The sequence below is a fragment of the Oscarella lobularis genome, chromosome 18, assembly GCF_947507565.1.
Source record: "Oscarella lobularis chromosome 18, ooOscLobu1.1, whole genome shotgun sequence".
Lineage (NCBI taxonomy): Eukaryota > Metazoa > Porifera > Homoscleromorpha > Homosclerophorida > Oscarellidae > Oscarella > Oscarella lobularis.
This window is the reverse complement of record NC_089192.1, coordinates 332,141-350,877: the sequence shown is the minus strand read 5'-3', so window position 1 is coordinate 350,877 and position 18,737 is coordinate 332,141. Positions and strand designations below refer to the sequence as shown.

At 48.0% G+C, this 18,737-nt stretch overlaps 9 protein-coding genes across 10 annotated transcripts; 2 read left to right on the top strand and 7 right to left on the bottom strand.

Annotated features, from left to right (window-relative positions):
• Window positions 1–101: 101 nt before the first annotated feature.
• On the bottom strand, window positions 102–912 carry LOC136197781 (chromobox protein homolog 2-like). Its single transcript, XM_065987607.1, has 5 exons — window positions 826–912; window positions 709–752; window positions 587–652; window positions 450–528; window positions 102–402 (listed from the first exon to the last, which is right to left on the bottom strand). The coding sequence occupies exons 1-5, from the start codon at window positions 901–903 to the stop codon at window positions 196–198; spliced, it is 474 nt and encodes a 157-aa protein (XP_065843679.1). The 5' UTR covers window positions 904–912; the 3' UTR covers window positions 102–195.
• Window positions 913–935: 23 nt separating this feature from the next.
• Window positions 936–2,881, bottom strand: LOC136197780 (double-strand-break repair protein rad21 homolog). Its single transcript, XM_065987605.1, has 2 exons — window positions 2,406–2,881; window positions 936–2,105 (listed from the first exon to the last, which is right to left on the bottom strand). The coding sequence occupies exons 1-2, from the start codon at window positions 2,795–2,797 to the stop codon at window positions 1,061–1,063; spliced, it is 1,437 nt and encodes a 478-aa protein (XP_065843677.1). The 5' UTR covers window positions 2,798–2,881; the 3' UTR covers window positions 936–1,060.
• Window positions 2,882–2,950: 69 nt separating this feature from the next.
• On the bottom strand, window positions 2,951–4,503 carry LOC136198125 (nucleoporin NUP42-like). Its single transcript, XM_065988041.1, has 10 exons — window positions 4,416–4,503; window positions 4,340–4,365; window positions 4,126–4,289; window positions 3,981–4,055; window positions 3,830–3,921; window positions 3,695–3,771; window positions 3,552–3,638; window positions 3,347–3,497; window positions 3,250–3,291; window positions 2,951–3,194 (listed from the first exon to the last, which is right to left on the bottom strand). The coding sequence occupies exons 1-10, from the start codon at window positions 4,501–4,503 to the stop codon at window positions 2,986–2,988; spliced, it is 1,011 nt and encodes a 336-aa protein (XP_065844113.1). The 3' UTR covers window positions 2,951–2,985.
• A 17-nt stretch (window positions 4,504–4,520) lies between these two features.
• LOC136198024 (peroxisomal acyl-coenzyme A oxidase 1-like) lies at window positions 4,521–7,469 on the bottom strand. Its single transcript, XM_065987935.1, has 17 exons — window positions 7,320–7,469; window positions 7,111–7,273; window positions 7,001–7,064; window positions 6,855–6,948; window positions 6,696–6,803; window positions 6,527–6,646; window positions 6,359–6,474; window positions 6,137–6,306; window positions 5,927–6,089; window positions 5,814–5,876; window positions 5,642–5,769; window positions 5,439–5,594; window positions 5,285–5,390; window positions 5,085–5,231; window positions 4,967–5,037; window positions 4,782–4,917; window positions 4,521–4,734 (listed from the first exon to the last, which is right to left on the bottom strand). Exons 1-17 carry the CDS (start codon window positions 7,426–7,428, stop codon window positions 4,678–4,680), a joined length of 1,971 nt encoding a protein of 656 aa, XP_065844007.1. The 5' UTR covers window positions 7,429–7,469; the 3' UTR covers window positions 4,521–4,677.
• A 142-nt stretch (window positions 7,470–7,611) lies between these two features.
• Window positions 7,612–10,881, top strand: LOC136198021 (dolichyl-diphosphooligosaccharide--protein glycosyltransferase subunit STT3A-like). Its single transcript, XM_065987931.1, has 17 exons — window positions 7,612–7,745; window positions 7,804–7,864; window positions 7,936–8,057; window positions 8,107–8,252; window positions 8,309–8,357; window positions 8,409–8,557; window positions 8,609–8,719; window positions 8,935–9,015; window positions 9,068–9,224; window positions 9,278–9,430; window positions 9,487–9,662; window positions 9,715–9,849; window positions 9,906–10,028; window positions 10,081–10,197; window positions 10,259–10,361; window positions 10,414–10,652; window positions 10,697–10,881. Exons 1-17 carry the CDS (start codon window positions 7,640–7,642, stop codon window positions 10,790–10,792), a joined length of 2,124 nt encoding a protein of 707 aa, XP_065844003.1. The 5' UTR covers window positions 7,612–7,639; the 3' UTR covers window positions 10,793–10,881.
• A 302-nt stretch (window positions 10,882–11,183) lies between these two features.
• Window positions 11,184–13,262, bottom strand: LOC136198039 (transcription factor E2F6-like). The gene is made up of 6 exons (XM_065987951.1): window positions 12,832–13,262; window positions 12,601–12,703; window positions 12,327–12,543; window positions 12,084–12,257; window positions 11,893–12,007; window positions 11,184–11,837 (listed from the first exon to the last, which is right to left on the bottom strand). Exons 1-6 carry the CDS (start codon window positions 12,976–12,978, stop codon window positions 11,361–11,363), a joined length of 1,233 nt encoding a protein of 410 aa, XP_065844023.1. The 5' UTR covers window positions 12,979–13,262; the 3' UTR covers window positions 11,184–11,360.
• Window positions 13,218–18,244, top strand: LOC136198033 (translation initiation factor eIF2B subunit delta-like). Of its 2 annotated transcripts, XM_065987945.1 has the most exons (12): window positions 13,218–13,573; window positions 13,620–13,714; window positions 13,777–13,868; window positions 13,922–14,036; window positions 14,084–14,160; window positions 14,213–14,315; window positions 14,748–14,878; window positions 14,933–15,024; window positions 15,152–15,237; window positions 15,302–15,482; window positions 15,552–15,688; window positions 17,992–18,244. In XM_065987945.1, exons 1-12 carry the CDS (start codon window positions 13,315–13,317, stop codon window positions 18,010–18,012), a joined length of 1,389 nt encoding a protein of 462 aa, XP_065844017.1. In that variant the 5' UTR covers window positions 13,218–13,314; the 3' UTR covers window positions 18,013–18,244. The 2 variants fall into 2 exon arrangements, with proteins under 2 accessions (XP_065844017.1, XP_065844016.1); XM_065987944.1 differs by lacking the exon at window positions 17,992–18,244 and having other exon boundaries at window positions 13,221–13,573; window positions 15,552–15,999.
• Window positions 15,885–17,431, bottom strand: LOC136198044 (hairy/enhancer-of-split related with YRPW motif protein 1-like). The gene is made up of 4 exons (XM_065987957.1): window positions 17,276–17,431; window positions 17,140–17,209; window positions 16,924–17,007; window positions 15,885–16,868 (listed from the first exon to the last, which is right to left on the bottom strand). Exons 1-4 carry the CDS (start codon window positions 17,341–17,343, stop codon window positions 16,023–16,025), a joined length of 1,068 nt encoding a protein of 355 aa, XP_065844029.1. The 5' UTR covers window positions 17,344–17,431; the 3' UTR covers window positions 15,885–16,022.
• Window position 18,245: 1 nt separating the features above from the next.
• LOC136198054 (small ribosomal subunit protein bS1m-like) lies at window positions 18,246–18,731 on the bottom strand. The gene is made up of 2 exons (XM_065987967.1): window positions 18,450–18,731; window positions 18,246–18,392 (listed from the first exon to the last, which is right to left on the bottom strand). Exons 1-2 carry the CDS (start codon window positions 18,716–18,718, stop codon window positions 18,269–18,271), a joined length of 393 nt encoding a protein of 130 aa, XP_065844039.1. The 5' UTR covers window positions 18,719–18,731; the 3' UTR covers window positions 18,246–18,268.
• Between the last annotated feature and the right edge of the window lie 6 nt (window positions 18,732–18,737).

Here is an 18,737-nt window from a genome sequence, read left to right as displayed (position 1 = left end):
GCCGTCGATCGCGGGGATGATTCGTCGCGTCAATCATCTGGCGCAAGTGAAAGAGGTGAAAATACGCGACGAAGCGTCATCTATTCGCGGACCGAGACTGCTGAGCAACGGAGACTTCTATAATGCTAGCACATGAAACAGTTAATTAGTAACGAATTACAAAAAAACGTAATTTTTCAATAAAAGCTACAATCACTATATCTCTTCTTTGAATTCTTTTACGGTTACGGTCAGTGAACCGACGGTCACGTCGGTGATGGTGACGCGATTTTGATTAGCAAATGCTTTTTCCTTCGCGGTTTCATACAGATCGACGATCTTTTTGACCGAGACCCGTTTACTTTTCTTCGGCGACGACTCGACGCGTCGCCTATAGGTTCCCTTTCGCCTGGTGAGTCGAAACTAAAGAACTAAGCGTAACGAAACTCAACTTGACCAAGCCCACGCACTCTAGTATGGCGCCTTTTTGTCGCCTGCAAAACATTCAGTTTATTGCGTTCTTCGGACAAAGTCTTTCGACGCGCCGCTCTAATCGAGAAACGATTGACTGATTGGGCTCGTTTGGCTCTACGGCTAGGTACTGTACCTTTGCTTGTAGCTTTCGAGAAGTCGCGAATCGAGAATGTTCTCCTCCGGTTCCCACGTGTTGTGCCTGGAAAAGAATCTTCGAGCGAGCAATCCAGAAGACGCGTCGCAATCTCGGCTCACTTGTAGGACCAGCCGCGCCACTTGACGAGAAATTCTTGCCTGCCCTGCGCGCGCGAGAAAAAAAAACGAAAACGAGCGCTCGATTGCGATCAATGGCGCCCTCCCGTCCAATCGAACCCGACGTAGACGCTGTCCGATCACCCGTTCGGCGGCGTAAACGCTGGGGCCGACGCTCGACAGCGCTCGACGCGACATCGAGGGGAAAAAGGACGCACGCTACATCTGCGTCACTTATATATATATCTCGTGTTATAAGACAGACAATGGGAACACAAATTCGTCTAAAGGTGTACAGGACTACACACTACTGCACTCATATATTATTACCAACGCAATTGAATTCTAAGTGTTTCTAATAGTGATCAAATGCTTCTCCTTTTCCAACGGCAATGTCCCCGTACGCCTTCTCCTGTTTCAAACTCACCACCTGATTTCTCGACAAAACGAGCAGAGCGTAGAACTTGGCAGCGACTTGCGATCGCGAGTGATTTCTCACCATCCCAAAAAAACTCACCGTCTCGTCGTCCGACTTCATCTCCGTCCTCAGCAACGCGACCATCTTCTCCGTTCGCTTCGACCACCGTCTCTCCTCGAGCTCCTCACTCCCAATTTCTCCCTCCCCTTCCTCGACAACGTCCTCCTCCTCCTCCTCATTCTCATTGACGTTGTCATGATCCATGTCCCCCCCAGGAACAGAAGGACCCTCTGTTACCTCGTGAATCGTAGCAAGGGGCGATCCAACGTCGTCTAACTGCAGTCCTTCGTCATCATTTCCTTCAGGCTGTAAGACTTCCTCATCATCATCGTCGTCATCATCAGAATCCGATAAAACCATGAGCCCGTTTTCGAGGACGTCGTTGCGCGGCCATTCGTTGCGACGAAACGGATTCGCTTTCCGTGGACCCGGCTTTGGAACGGCTTCGATCAAATCCGACGTATCAGCCAACCAAGCGCGATAGGACGCTCGTTCCACTTCGACGTCTTCATCGACTTGCGTTGCCCTTTTCGTTTGCTGTTGATTGACGGAGAAGTCGGCGACGCGACGCTTTTTCGCCGGCGGCGGCTTAAAGGCGTCCAAGTCGAGACGCTCGATTTCGGACTCCTGCATTTCGTTTTCCTCTGGAATGATTGCGTCGAGATTGGGATCGTCGAGACCCGGCTGATCGACGTCGAATTCGCCGCCGCCGCCGCCGACGTTGCCGTCGTCGGATATGTGCATCGTCGACTTTCGACTCTCCTCCGGCTCGTTGCTGACGTCCTCTTCGAGAAACATATTCATGTCAGCGGGATCGCCAAATTCGGGTTGCATGAGTTCTTCGAGGCCGTTGAGAGCGCGTTCGTCTTGCATCATAACGCTGTCCGTCTCCTCGAGTCCAATATCTCCAAAACCATTAGTCCTAGAAAAAAAAAGAAAATCTCTATATAAGGAATCAGGTCAGTAAACAGTGTTAGCCTCCACTATAGAGGATACATGCATACATATAGAAATAATATTTTAAGTTTTTTATTTAAATTCTATGAATGATGAAATTCCATTAAAACTAATTTTGACCAATGTATATTTTCTTATTTATTAATCTCTTGTGGTCTTGCTTTTTTTGTAATGATACCTATAATTATTTTTCAATTAATTTTATTTATGAGTATACATACACACACACACACACACATATATGTATGAGCTAGTTTTTACTTACTCTTCAGTCGGAAGAACGGGCACGTCGAACGTCTCGTCGTCGAAATCGTAAAAGGCGTCCGGCAGCGTAACGGCTTTCGTCGCTTTCGCCGCGTTGACGGTCGCCTTTTGGATGGCGGCGGGCCGAAGACCGCGTTTGACTTTGGCTAGCGCTTCGCGACAGTCTACTAGCAAGTAGGCGAGCTTGCGATCGTAGATGCGAACGATTCCGACGAGTAAATGGCTCGACGTTCGAAGGGCGAGATTGTATTTGTTCGTCAGAATCGCTTCGATCGACTCGGCGATGTTCGTTTCGACGATTTGCGCTTTGGTGAGCTTTTTCTCTGAGTGCGCCGCGAGCCAGACGCGAGCGAGCGGGCCCTTTCGGCCGAGAACGACTTCGGTGTAGAACATTTCGGGCTAAATTTCGACTGGGCGACACCGTTTGAGCGTCCGGACAAGATCGACCGCGCACGGCAACGAAGTCGTACACTCCCGGCTGTTTGTTCGAATATACGGGAACTACAATTTGTATGACGTATGAGGGAGCAGAGCTTATTGATTATCAAGTACCTAATTTTATTTCAAAGTTTGCACCTAAGCTAACAAAGTTCAGGAGGTGGAGCACTTTCAGGAACAGATCCCAGTGTAAATTTGTTTGATTTAAACTGTTCGAGATCAGCAGCTGAAATCGAACTCACGCTATGTGTCTCTTGAACAGGTGCTGGAGCCTCAGATTTCTGACTAAAAGTTCCATTATTGAGTCCTGTTTGCAAAGAAACGGAGTTCACAGTATTGGCAGGGTTGACTCCTGTACGGGTATATAATAGTAAAGAAAAACTGCGCCACGCTTGTAATTATTTTACCTGTACTCCGACTTTCAAAAATACCTAAACCTGGAGGAGAAACTTAGAGAAAATAATTAAAGCTCCCAAGTGCGACACAGATTAATTTTTCCTTTACTAGGATTGCTTGGATTTGTCTGAACGGCAAAGGGATTATTGGCTGCTTGCTGTGCAAGAATTCCCTGCTGAGGAAGCGAGCCTCCAGGTAGTATTCCACTTGAAACAGCAGCCGGCTGGGACTGCTTGTAAGAACCTGACATAATAGCCTCCTTGCAAAAGAGAATACCGATTGAGATTATTTATATTTACTGCAGGGCATTTACTATTTGTTCTTTTATTTTTCTCTCCATTCGCTTTACACTATGTCTTTCCATTACATTTGCTTGAATCAGCTGCTTCAGAGACCGCTCCTGCACACAGAAAAATTTGAGGAGAGACAGAGCAACAGATAGATAGATATTCAAACATAAGCCAGTAGTGTCCCAGTTGCTTTTGCCTTGTACGCTTCCCATCGCACCTCTTCAAAGCACATCTCTTCAAAATCTGAATAGAAAATTCAAATTTGAGGCTGGCACTGTACAACAAAGCCACGTGTTCTCACCTCCTATACAGGGTTTGTATCGTTCATACGAATATGAAGACAATGGCCAAATTGAACTATCCCAATCCGTCATATCAGTTCGAAGAGTAGTCCTATGCCAAAAACGACAACGGTAAACGGACAGAAACGAACCAAAAAAAGGTCGTCTGACTCTATTTCGCGCATCTCTGCCTGTTTAGGTCCCGCACTCCAATGGTATCTTGAATTTTGCTTAGTGGAGCTCCATCTACAAACCAATAACATAATCAATTGACGCCAAAACACGAGATCGACTTCTAAAAAGGCTCTATTTTTACCTCTGGTCATAGCCACCCTGGTAGTGCCCCTGGTAGTGCCCCTGGTGATATCCTCCTCCTCCACCTCCTCCTCCTCCCCCTCCTCCTCCTCGATTTTCGTATCTGTTCTGATACGCTCGTCCTCCGTCGCCTCTGGCTTCGTCGCCGAGGACTGCGTAGCGATTCTGAGAGAATAAATGCCATCGTTCATGCTTGCTTCTGCTTTTTCGCTGACCTGGCCGCGTCCCCAACTGTTGTCATCTGCAGGAATCGTATTCGGATCGTTCGAGCTCGAGTTTTGGAACGCTTACGGTAGGATCTGCGATCGTCGTGAGCGTAACGGCATCGATCGCCGAATTTGCAGTTGCCTGCCCTGTAAAACCTGCAAGGCTGAGCCATGATTGCACCCGGGGACGTACGCTACTCCTACGTGTGTAGTAAAAAAGTGAGTGGTAAAAAAGTGAGATACCTAAAACACTAAAAGTCGCACTTACTATGCAACTCCTGGCCTTGTGAAACAACAGAAGTCGAAAACATAGAAAAAAACGTTCTTGATTTCTGCAGTAGTCATACTCAAAGTTTCGATCCTTTCAGCAATGGTCTCAGGTATTTATAGTACCCGTCAGAAACCTAAAAAAGCTAACGTTAAATTCATTTCTAATCCGTTCTATAATCACCTCTTGTTTGTTCAACGGTGAGTTCTTCGCCGATCGCAGCAAGTGGGTATAGACATCGCCGTCGTATCTACCAAGTACAGAGCGGAGTATGAAATCCGGTAGATCAAATGCATCCACTAGAGCCACAGCTTCGGGCCTAAGAATGCATTTTAATTCTATAAGTACGCTTTAGAGCGACGGCATGCCTGATCAGCTTCAGTAGTTCAAGGGTCTGTTCGAGAGCCATTTCCGCGTGCTGGGGTGTCAAGGCTCCAGTCTGGGAATTGTTAGTAAAGGAAAAATCTGTACTATAGATATTCGGACCTGCAAAAAGCTTCCGGATTCTTCTACGATCCCGTGCAGGGCTTGGAGAGTTGCGAGCATCTTTAGAACGCGCTGCACGCCAAACGTGCACACCTTTGAGGCAGCTGTTTCAATGAAAGTTTTCACAGCGAACAATTGACAGTGGGCCTATATTTGCAAGTGAAGGAAATTGAGGGGAGAAGAAAGAGAGAAACTCTTACTTTTGCGCAGGCCACGAGTTGAACAGAGGAAGCGTTCCACGCGTCAAATGCTTCGCTGAATTTTTCCTGATTTGACTGAAACTTTGAAGCGGCTGCTTTGATTAATCTATGATAATTATTTCCCGCGTGAATTCGTCTAAGTTTTAAACTTTACTGCTTCGCTCTGTTCTGATAGATTCCAATCAGAACCTCAGGTCGCGTTAGATCTGATGACTTGGCGATGCGAATTTCCTGCTCCTCCACAAGATACATCACTCCAACGGGCAACTTCTCTCCAGCAAAAGCACGCTGAGCACACTTCAGCAAATATCTAGAAAAAAAGGTCTCCCCACTGACTCAAAAGCTATCACAACGTACCTAGCAGTCTGTAGGAACAGCACGGTATTATCTCCTTCGTACGTTGTAGCCGGAGCATAGTCGCCAAACAAAGAGGGAAGACCACTAGCGGCCAAATAGCCGTGACCGCCACAGCATCGTCTGCAAACCTGAACAAGCGTAGATATGGTGCACATATAGAGGGTCTACTCACTTCAATGCCTGAAGCAGTGCGGTCCGACAACAGAGCCTTCATTCCAGCACTAGTTGCATGAAGCTACACAAATCTTACACGAGACAAAAATGCCTCTAATAGGTCATCGTTACTTCCGGAAGAATTTCAAAGTCTTTCTGGCTGAATTTCTCCATAGATTCCCTGTAGAAACGTAGCATGTAATCGCCAACAAAGGTGCCCGCGTAGGCGGCGGCAAGAAGCGAAAAGAGTTTGTATTGCTGCGTTTGATAGTCAAGGAGCTGTAGCTCCTCAGCACTAAAGAAATATCATATAGAAGAAGTATATACCTAATTTCTCTTTACCCTGGCTTAGGCTGAGTCTGTCGTCTGACGGCACTGTAGCGAATAGCAATTGTAACTGCCTTGGATAGAACGTAGCTGGACTCTCGACAGATGCCGGCTCGCACAAAAATCATAGTTCCGTAGATGAGCTTGGGACTTCCAACTCTGGAGTACTCGCCACTAGGAGACACCTGCATAAAAATGTTACTATAGGCGAAAAATATATTAATTAATTAAATACACCTGAAAATTCTTCATGAGCATCTGCATGCGAGGAATTCGAACGTTGTTCAGCTGCAAGAAACCGTTGTCAACGGCAGCATATCCCATTTTAGGGCCAATATCTCCAACCGTCACACCTGCACCATATAAGATCACGTGATATTGATTATATTGTCTTTAATTAAAAACCTGGCAGTGGAGTGTGATCCTCGAGACTTCTCAATTGGACTATGAAAGCGTGAGGTCCATAGTCCTTTCCCAGCGTTATGAGTCTGGCAATGAGCACAACATGAGTCGCCGTTTTCCCCACTAGAGAAAACTAATTTTATCACTATTAATTATTGGGAAAAGTTCCTACTTCCGCCTGCCCAGAATTTTGTTGACGTCACTGTTGGACTATTCAAGATAAATTCCTCGGTTTTGGGATCATAAGTCGCCGTCGTCTCTATTCCTCTCACATTGGTACCTTCATGGTGGATAAAGTTGCAATATCTCTATGTCATTCTATTGCACTCACCGTGTCCTAGTTCTGTCTGGGCGTACGATCCAATAATTCTGTAATCAACTGCCAGGGGCAGCCAACGATCCTGCTGCTCTTTAGTCCCTTGGCCCTTGCAATTAATAACTCTTTCACACGAAAAAGTTGAGTGAGAAATCACCTACTTTGAGTGTTGGTTCGAACATTGAATGATGAACCGAAAAACCAGTAGGAAACACTCCTAAAATCCTAAAAGAATACTCGAGGAAACGGTCATCTTTTGTGCTTTTATTACATTGAAAAGTCGCGTCGTTCTACTTCGCTTTTGAAGTTCATTCCTCGTTTCCACGTCGCTACTTGAGTGGCGCACTTGAGTCCTCGTTCGTAGTATTCCTTTCGATCCAAGTAGCAAATATCGTCGCCGACATCAAAATCATGATGGTTCAGAGCTTCTTTGACTAAGAAAAGGATAGCTACTAGCAGTTGAGCCAGATGACTTCCTACACGCTTTCTTTCGCCTTTCGTTAGCCTCTTTGCCGTAGATAATACTCGTTAGCTCTTCAACAACAAACGAGGCTTTCATTCGTTCGCTGTAGAGGTCGCGAGAAAGCATAGTGACCAGGCGACAGCGCTGGTTAGCGTGCACTGGGCCATAGAGCGATGTATTTTTTAATAACATTTTTAGAATAAAACATCGCCATCTCAAAAGCCAGGCGTCAGTGATATATTGTATTTATTTATTTATTTATGTCTCCTCTTGCCAAAGGAAAAATGACGTTGTGCTCCCAGACGCGCCCGGATAACCACGTGATAAACAAGGGGAAATGGCTGCAACGAAGGTTCCCGTTATCGGACGGCTACTACGAGTGTCGCCCGAAAAGCAGGACACTCTCATAAAGCTGGGCGTTCTTTCTATTGCCGCTATTCTATGTGAGATTCGACGATGCATTGTATTCTCCTTTGTCATGACGCCTCTCGTTTCTTCTAGCGTTTTCCACGCGCCTTTTTTCGGTTCTTCGATTCGAAAGCGTCATTCACGAATTTGATCCGTGAGTCGCACGTCGACGGGGGGGCCCCTTTCGAGGGCCGTTCGCTCTACAATATGCCACGTGTTCTCTAGCTACTTCAACTTCCGAACGACGCGCTTTCTCACCGAAGAGGGTTTCTACTCGTTTCACAACTGGTTCGACGATCGCGCGTGGTATCCGTTGGGCCGAATCATCGGCGGAACGATCTATCCAGGTAAATAAAGCGGCGTGGGCGTGGTCGACGCGAATACGCCGTTTTTTAGGCCTCATGGTGACTTCGGCGCTCTTCTATCACGTCATGCACTATTTCAATATCACTATTGCGATACGAAACGTGTGCGTTTTTCTCGCGCCGACTTTCTCCTCCTTCACCACGATCGTGACGTATCTTCTGACGAAAGAACTCAAGGCGAGAACATTTTTTCGCGAGTGACGTCAGAATTTGTGACGTCAGAATTTTTTTAGGATGCTGGAGCTGGATTGGTCGCGGCTGCTATGATTGCCATAGTGCCAGGTACGACGGCGAGGAAAGGGTTCCCCTTTACTAAGTATGTACGAATCTAAGGCTATATCTCGCGTTCTGTTGCTGGCTCGTATGACAATGAAGGCATTGCCATATTCTGCATGCTCCTCACCTACTACACGTGGATCAAAGCAGTGAAAACGGGCACGATTTTTTGGTCGACTTTCTGCGCTCTTGCCTACTTCTACATGGTAAGTAACCGAGATAAGATAAAATAATTAATTATTTTTTAATAAATTTAGGTCTCCTCCTGGGGCGGCTACGTTTTTCTCATCAATTTGATTCCCATGCACGTCCTTGCCTTGATGGCAACAGGCCGTTTTACTCATCGCATCTATGTAGCTTATTCAGGGGTAAGTGAAGTTAGTATTAGAGAGGATGCATACGTATATATCTCCTTATGTCTTTGCGCGCACACAATTAAGCCGGCCGTTTTTCCATTTGCGTTGGATTTCGGTGACTAGATGTGCGTACACGATTCCCAGCATGACTTGTTTGACTGGCCTGACTCTCGCTACGTAGTCGAAACTGGTCCTGGGGTCTTGCTACATGAGGAACTCTTCCTTAGGTTTACGTCTTGGGTACGATTCTATCCATGCAAATTTCTTTTGTCGGATTTCAGCCTGTTCAATCGAGCGAACACATGGCGGTTAGTGAGGACCCTCCGCGTACTTTTTTCTCTATGTGTTTCTCCCCAAAAGGCTTTGGGAGTGTTTGGTCTCTGCCAAATTTATTCATTTATTGATTACGTGAGATCGAAGCTGAGTGCCGACGCCTTTCAAACGCTGTTTAAAACCGTCGCCGCCGTTGTCGGCGGCGTAGTTGCCGTCATTGCCCTTGCGTTGCAATTCAGCGGAAGTAGGGAATTAATTAAATATTTTGGTAGGGGGTCTCTAAAATACTTTTATTAGAAATTTCTCCTTGGACCGGTCGTTTCTATTCGCTTCTCGATCCGTCGTACGCGAAGAACAATATTCCGATTATCGCCTCGGTTTCCGAACATCAGCCGACAACGTGGTCGTCATTCTACTTCGATTTGCAGGGCCTAGTCTTCATGTTTCCTGGTATAAAGGCATATACACGTACATCTATTTCTAAGCTTTTTTCTTTCTCTTCTCAGTTGGCTTATATGTTTGTTTCAATAAGCTGACTGACGCCAATATCTTCATCATTCTCTACGGCGTGACGAGCATTTATTTCGCCGGCGTCATGGTTCGTCTTATGCTCGTTCTCGCGCCCGTCATGTGCATCCTTTCCGGCATCGGAATCTCGTCCATTCTCACCGCCTACATAAAGGCAAGAAAGAATTTCAAAAAATCATTTTTACGTTCGTTTTTTCCCCCCCCAGAATGTCGATGCGAAAAAAGTCGACAAGAAATCGAAGCGCGCCGACTCCAACTACCCGGCGAAAAATGAAATCGGCTTAGTGGTGGTGGGCATTGTAGCAGCTGGCCTTATAACGTACACATTCCACTGCACTTGGGTACACAATTCTAGTCGGAAAACGAGGGTGGGATCAAAACTATAGGCGTTACCTAGGTTACCTCCGAGGCGTACTCGTCTCCTTCGATTGTTCTCGCCGCTCGTCAACACGACGGTTCGCGCATCATATTTGACGATTTTCGAGAGGCTTATTATTGGCTGAGACAGAATACCCCAGAAGTGCGTTGACTATAAGAGAAAAACCCGTGCCTAGTCTTATATTGGCGTATAGGACGCTAAAGTGATGTCCTGGTGGGATTACGGCTATCAGATAACGGCCATGGCAAACAGAACGATTCTAGTCGACAACAACACTTGGAACAATACTCATATCTCCCGCGTAGGCCAGGTATAGACATAAGAAGCGTGATATTAGAGGCAGAAAAAGAGAATCCTTTTAAATACATCAGGCGATGTCCTCCCCCGAAGAAAAATCCTACGAAATCATGCGAGAATTAGACGTCAGCTACGTGCTCGTCATATTCGGCGGTCTCACCGGCTACGCTTCTGACGGTGGGGGCCCCCTCTTCATAGAATTAATTTTCTAAGTAACCTGGGTTGTTAGATATTAACAAATTCTTGTGGATGGTTCGAATTGGCGGCAGCACGCCGACGGGGGAGCACATCAAGGAGCACGACTACTACACGCCGGCGGGGGAATTTCGCGTGGACAAGGAGGGATCGCCGACGCTGCTCAATTGTCTCATGTATAAGATGTGCTACTATCGATTTGGGCAGGTCTATACGGAGCAGGGCAAGCCGACTGGATACGATCGAGTGCGCAATGTCGAGATTGGAAACAAGGTTTATTTCTTTATTTTTTTCTGGGATTTGAATATTTCTTTTAGGATTTTGAGTTGGATGTTTTGGAGGAGGCCTATACCACTGAGCATTGGCTTGTGCGCATTTATAAGGTGAAGGATTTGGATAATAGAGGCAATTAGAGGAGATGCGCGTGCCTGTGCCCTATTTTGGCTTTTTGACGTGTTCGTGTGCCTTTGTCTCTACGAAAGTAAAAAATTGTCCGTGTGTATTAGGGGAGGGAACAGCGGAACAGTCCCAGCTGTATAAACAGCTGGGAGTGGACTATGTACCATGATAGTTCTTAGCGAATTATTGTGGTTCATAGTACACTTCACATCCTGTTGCATTACTAGTAGTACAACAATGGGGTGGGTTCCACTATACAAATGACCTTCGTATACAGTTGGGATAAGTACCATGATAATTCACTGTGAATTATTGTGGTTCAAAGTATTGCCGTACAGTTCATATCCTGTTGCATATACATAAGCCCTAGTACAGAGACCTTGATATAATCTGGCTCTAAGGAGATTCATGCTGCAGTCACTTTATTTATTATAGCCAGCTAACAATGTCAAATCCTCAGGTTTAGCAGTTGATAATAATACAGGCTTCAACGTGCAAACGTACATGTACTAAATCTACAAGTTTTAAGGCAGTGATTGGCCAACTGGCCGCCGGGTGAGACCCCCTCTATTCTTTACATTCTCAATCCGTGTCGCACATGTCAAACAGGTCCGCTATGCCTTCGGACTCATCCAGAGAGAACAGAAACCCTGGATCTTGAACGGGAGACAAAGGAATGAAAGGAATGTCAGCAACGTCATTGCTTTCGCATAGCGATGACGACAACAAATCCTGTGGATTGGTCAATGAATTCATAATATGATCCGGAGTCTTGAACGGACTGTTATTGACCCACGAGGGTAATTTCGTTGGACTGTCGAAGGCGTTGCGAAGCAATTGGGGTTGTTCGAGAAACGCCATTCCGTCCGTGAGCTGTTGAGGATCGAATTGATTGAGAACTTCTTCTAGTTGATGATCTGTTGTCGTTTTGTCTTTTTCCTCGTCGTCTCCATCGTCTTCTCCGTCTGCGAGGATGTGAGCTTCGTCGCTGTCTGGGCTATTCGGACAGAGGAATGCGTCGATGGGACCGCGACTGCTCTTCAGGTAAATTTGAATGTCCTAACCCCACCCACATAATAGTTACTCTAATTCCTCATTATGTACATATACGTACCTGATCCGGTTCCGGGACCTCTAGTCGCGTTTCTGGGGGCGCTTTTATAGCAATGACTTGTTGATTTTGAAGCGTTTCTAAGGACCGAATGTCACTGTATGTGACATAGGCAAACGTATGGGGAGAGGGTCGTCAAGGGCAACAACATTCCCAGACGCCATTACAATAAAATTTTTTTTGGTAAAGGATATTTTAGATTCTCTTGATTTTCCGTCAATTCTTTGAGAATATTCTGCGAGAGGCAAATCAAATCGTCGAGATTCGTCTCGACGCTATCCATTTCGTCGATTTCGGCGGCGAGCGCCGTCTGTCTAGCGATTTCTTCGCGAGTCGTCGACTTCGTTTCGCCGCGCTTTCGCGTTCCCCTAGAAACGTAGGGGAAAAAAGGGGGCGGAGTCGATTGATTTCTTTCATCGACCATTTCTCTTCCTTACACCCATTGGACGTTGTTCTTCGTGCGTTTCTCGATGAGACCGACGCCTTCGAGAACGTTCGTTATGTCGTAGATGCGGCGTTTTTGGACGTCGAGTCGTTCGGCGGCGCTGTTCAAATCGACGACCTTTTCGGGCGAATCGTGCATGAGTTCGAGAAATCGTTTCGTCAAGAGTCCGAGCGATGTGTCATAGCGCGTTCGCTCGCGCGGCGACCGGCCTGTGCGAAACACAGGCTCGAAGGGGGGCCCCCTTCCCCCACCCACTCGTTTCTAACCGTAAGGACTCGTCATCGACGACGTACGACGTCGACGACGATTGCGCGGCGTTTTGAAGACGTCTCCCGAGCTCGATCGATCGAGATTGAGCCTTCGCTTCGCCTTGGACGACGAGAAAGAGAGAAAAGGGAGTCAGCCATTGTTAGGTCGGAAGCCCGATAAAATACGTAGTTATACGCGAAGCGAGAACGTAATCGTCGCCGCATCTCCTCTAAAACCTGCGCGTGTACCTGCGGTCGCGTCGTGGGAGCCGATCGCGTCGCGCTCGGCGTGTATTCGTCCGATATGTCCGAGAGAAAGTCGTCGATGTCGTCTTCGTCTTCGACGACGTCGATCGAGAAGCTGAGACGCCGCGTCGCCGGCGTACGGCTCGCCATTTCTGCTGCCGCACGCGCGCGCGCAGGCTACAACGAGGAATCGTTTGGGTAAGCTTGAGGCGGCGTCGGGGCGACGAGACGTCCAGACGTAGCGGCGATCTAGGTGACTTGACGCGACGGCTCGACTATTCTGACAGGCTCGATTGTTATCAAAAAACGATTGGAAAGAACAATCGGTGACAGTCCTGTCAGTTGATAGAGCCGAGAAAAGCACGATTGGTCGGATTCGTGCGGATTGCCTTTCGAAGGATATCGAACTATTTTCGCGGGTCGATTGAATGGGCGCGCCAAAGTCGAAGGAACCCGGACACAACGTTAGCGTGCGGTGTGCGAAAAATGGCCGACGTAGCGAGTCGCAAAGCGGCGCCTGCTCACAAGGAAGTCGCAAACCCGCGCGAAGGGGCATCGACCGTCGAAACGGCAGGATCCTCGTCACCAGGGATCGTTCGTTCTCAATCGGGGTCCCGAAAGGCGTCCGCGGACCCCGCGAAAAAATCAAAGGCCGAACTGAAAGCAGAACGTCGAGCAAAGCAGGAAAAACAACGAGCGGCAAAAGGACAAGCCAAGGACGGCTCGGCGGAGAAAAAAGAGACAAGTTCGATATAAAAAAAAGTAGTCTACGCATTCTACGAGTCTTCTAGGCGGCGTTTTACCCAAACTAAGGGTTCCTTCAAATATTCAAGTAGACGATAAAAAGCAACAGGCGAAAGTAGCGAAAAAATTGGCAAAACTTCACGTAAAATAAAAATATTGGATCAGAACGTAAATTATTCTATTTTAATTAATTAATTATTAAAGGCGCCGCCGAGAACGGAAGTTGCACGGCAGGTTGGCATGTTTTCACATCTTCACCAATTTCGAAGAGAAGACTCTCTAACGTCTCATTTGAGGTGAGGAGAGCATTCCTTTTATTTATTTATTTATTTCTACACCGTTTCCTTAGCTTTAATTCAGATGGTATTCATCCAGCCATACTCAAACTTGGTCTCCAGTATGCAGACGGTCTAATATGCGGTTCCAATTCGCGTTGCATTGCCATGTTGAGTGCATTCAAGCAGGTAAACGAGAGGAAAAACTAAAAGAAAAAATCTAATTCTCTCTTCAGGTATTTCAAGACTATTCAACTCCTCCTCAAAAAGATCTCGCTAGAGACTTGGAGGTGAAAATCAAGCCATATATAAGGTAGTCTGTCTTTCTTTTTTTGCTATGAATGACGTGAGATTTTTCTTTTCAGTTTTCTCAGCCAGTGTCGTCCTCTTTCCGTTAGCATGGGTAACGCAATCAAATACATCAAACTTCGTATAGCCACAATTCCTCCTGAAAAGCCAGAAAACGAGGTATTGTATAAATCAGAGATCACGGCATTATTAGAATATATTACAAGAGAGTCGCTTGGCCAATCTCTTGTAATTTCACTGTAATTTATTACAAAAGAGATTCGGTTGGCCAATCTCTTGTAATTTCACTGTAATTTATTACAAGAGAGTCGCTTGGGCAGCCTCTTGTAATTTCACTGTAATTTATTACAAGAGAGTCGCTTGGCCAGCCTCTTGTAATTTCACTGTAATTTATTACAAGAGAGTCGCTTGGCCAATCTCTTGTAATTTCACTGTAATTTATTACAAGAGAGTCGCTTGGCCAATCTCTTGTAATTTCACTGTAATTTATTACAAAAGAGATTCGGTTGGCCAGCCTCTTGTAATTTCACTGTAATTTATTACAAGAGAGTCTGTTTGCCAGCCTCTTGTAATTTCATTAATTTTACATAGGCAAAAGATGAACTGTGTGACGCAATTGAGACATATTTGCGCGAGAACATCATTCTTGCCGACCAGGCAATTTCGTTGACGTACGCTCAGAAGAAAATCAATGACGGTGACGTCATATTGACCTACGCGTGGCAAGTCAATTCGCTCCACAGCTTTTCTCTCTCTCTCTAACGATGTATTTCCAGCTCATCGATTGTTCTCAGAGTCCTAAAGGATGCTCATGATAGCGGTAAAAAGATACGCGTCATCGTCGTTGATGGAAGACCAAAAATGGAAGGTACGTATACTTATATAAACACATGTAGTTGACTCACAGCAAGAGATCTAATTAGGACTAAGGAAATAGACAGTCTCCTTCAATGACAATGAATTAAATATACAACAAGAGTTTATGTATCTCCTAGGCAAGGAATGCGTACGTCGTCTCGCCAGACACGGAATTCCCTGCACATACGTCCTCATCAACGCCGTCTCATACATAATGAAAGAGGCGAGAAATAACAGAGAGCTCCCCAGGAGAAATAGCATTAATTCTCTCCGTCTTCCTCCCCCAGGTATCCAAGGTGATTCTAGGTGCACACGCTCTCCTTGCAAACGGCTACGTTCTCTCGCGCGTCGGCACGTCACTCGTCGCCATGGTGGCGAGCTCGTCCAACGTTCCCGTTCTCGTCTGCTGCGAAACGTACAAATTCTGCGATCGCGTTCAAACCGACTCATTCGTATTCAACGAACTGGGTAACACTTGACCTCTTTGCGGGGGGACGAAAGGGGGTGAGAACGGCACAAAATCCTGTTTTCTTTCAGGCGACCCAGACGATCTCAAGTGTCAGCGAAACGGCGGCGACGTTCTCGACGGCTGGAAAGACGTCGCTCCCCTAGGCCTACTCAATCTCATCTACGACGTCACGCCGCCCGATTTCGTGACGACGGTCATAACAGAGGTAGGCATGATACCGTGCACGTCCGTACCCGTCGTTCTGCGAGTCAAACACGCGCTCATGGGTCAGTCGTAGGGTAGACGGGAGTTTATTATTATTAGAATTATTAGGAGACATTACCGATGGGATCTCACATGAAAAGGCACACACATTGAACGCACGATTATGTAGATACTTGCGGGGTGACGGGCACGCGCTTCGTATTCGATGGCGACGTTTGCTTGCATTCCTGCACTGCAGGAGGAAAGAGGGGCTCGTGAGAAAGCGACCACCTCTGTTTTTTTTTCAAACAAATGTAAATGCCGGTGAGGAAGCGTCGTTTGTCCTCGTCGTTTTTTTAGAAGACGAGTTCGCCGCCGCCGCCGCCGCCCCACGGCATGTACGACGATTTTGTCGTTGCATTGCCGCCGCCGGCGACGCCGGCTCCACTCGCATTCGCACTCGCTCCGCCGCCCGATGACGTCACCGAAGGAAAAGCTGGCGACATGTAGGGAAAGTCGGTAAATTTTAACGGCGAGTTTCCGGATCCTCCCGTCGACGGCGTTGGCGGGGCTGGCGCCGACGGATCGGGTTGCTGTGGCAACGGCGGTGGAGGCGGCGGCTGTTTGGGGGCACCGAAATAAGGCGCATAGATAGAAGAGCCCGGGGTGAGATTGCGAATGTCCATGGGGTGAAAACCGGCTGTCGATGTTGCGAGAGGTCTCGCAGCGGGGGGCGTGGCAGCTGCTGCTGCGGCGGCCGCTGCCGCTGCAGCCGCTGCGCGATGATGATGGTGATGCGGGCTGAGAGGCCACGTGGCGGCAGCAGCGGCAGCGGCGGCGGCGGCGGGATGAACGCTGGCGCGCGCCGCGGCGGCAGTCTGAAATTGCAGTTGAAGGGCTTCGCGCTGAGCGAAATACGCCTGGAGATGAGTCATGAGTCGCGCGCGTAGCGGATCGCGCGCGTCGAGGCCTTCGACCGATGATAGATAGCGCGCGACCTCGGAGGCGCACTCGCGAAATCCGAGCGATCGATAGTCGAAGCATTGGCTGTCGGGAAAGGGCGCGTCGGCGCCGTTCCCGGCAGCGCCCCCGCCGATGCCGCCGCCTCCGCTCATTTTACCGTCGAGTTTTCCCTGGTGTAGCATTTTGAGATGATCGACAGTCATTTGTAGTATCTCGGCCTTTTCGAGCTTCGACGATCCCTTAGATATAGAAGATGAGCGACGCCGAACATATCTCTAACGATAAGCTCCTAACCTGTTTTTCAAAAGCGGCCGGAACAAGTCGTCGTAGTTCGTTTAGACTGCTATTTATCCGGTCGCGTCGTCGTTTCTCGATAATCTATAAACGCGGAGAGTGAATAAAAAATCGAAGGGGGAGGTCGCGTGCTAAGCTCGTGTCGCGTGAAGCCTAATTCGTGCGACGTTAGGGCTTCGCGTTACGCTTGTTTTTCACGTGCAGACACCGACGTACCCCTCGTCGTTTTTTTCGCGTCGCCTGGTGCTCGCCGGCATCTTCTCGACTTCCTCCTTCGGTCGTTTCGCTGCACGCGTCGAGTAAAGCGAATGAGTCGACGCGTGTCGCGTCATTTCGTCGTGTAACAGTGTACCTTGGACGAACGCCGCCGGAATCGATCGATTCGTCCTCGCTATCGGACTCGGAATGCTTTCGTTTCATGATTCTTAGAGTGGGCGGGTGGCGAGCGTCGTTCGTACACGATCCGTGCGACGGGCGCGAGGGAAGTGACGACGATCGGTGGGGTTGTTGCGGCTTTCAATGGGGCGTACGACTGCAGCGTGTGCACGAACCCAGCAGGTGGTAATTAGCGGTGACAAATTAAAACGTTCGCACGTCACCTTAGCACGCTTCGCGACCGCCGACCATTGGTCGACGCGCTAATCGGGCACTCCGACGCAAGCCGAACGCGTGCGCCATCATGGGAAAGACCACAATGGAAGTCGAGCCTACGCTAACATCCGGCCGGATAGGCTGCACAAACAGGACAATTAGACGCACGAGAGCACACCCTTTGTACGTATATGGTCGAAACGGGGTCGTTGTCGAGGACGAACGCGTCCATCGCAACGGCTCAACATCGGACGTTTGACGAACCGAGGCCGGATTACGATATGAATGCCAGCACGTGCGCCGGCGACGGTAGATAAGACGAGTTTCGAGAAATCGCGTGCGTAGCGTGGCACCGGACCCACGCTCACTAATCGATGGCGTTTGTTACTCCCCTTGGCAGCCCTTAGGGGGGCGTAATCGGGACACGTGCACGAGATTCGCGCTCCCTTTGCTCTCTCTGCACGGTTCGGTTTCTAGGGGCTTGTAGCGCAAACATAATAACATCGTCCGACGGTTATCGGCGATTAGAAGCGCCACCGCATTGGTAAAGAGGACTTCAAGAGGAGGCGTGGTGAGTTTGCACGTGACGCGCACAGACCTTACGTTCCGCGAGCATGTGCAGATCCTTGGGCCTGTGCTAATCAGTACGGAGAAGGCGGGGGGAGGATTTGGAATGACAATCAGACTAAATACGCTGGGGCAGACCTACCGCCACGCGGCCGACACAGACACCCCATGCATACTATCGTTTTATTTAATTAATCAAAAGTTCGGCTTCGGCTTCTAGTAGCGTGCTATGTTTACTATGACCCAGAAAATGGCCAGTCATTTCTAAATCGATAAGTTTCACGTTAACGTGATCGTTTTGCTTGAATTCACTAGACGAGAAAAAAGGCGCGAATTCTTTCTGGAGGTTTTTATTAGCGTACGCTAACGTTTTAGATTGTTTCGGCTTTTTTACGACCGCGTAGAATTTGAGGCCGACGTCGACAAAAATATCGTCACCTATTATCCGAACAATTTTTCCCGATACGATTTTTCGCGGAGAAGGGCCGAGACGAGCCAATTTCGACTGTCGAAACATTTCAGCAAACGAGGGCTCTTCTCCGCGCTTTTCGTCGGTCGAGAATATTCTACTTGCGTAAAAACACTGCGTTGACAGCCGCGAGACGAGAGAAAGTCGAACGCGAGCAAGAAAACTCATTCTGGAATTTTCGCGAAAC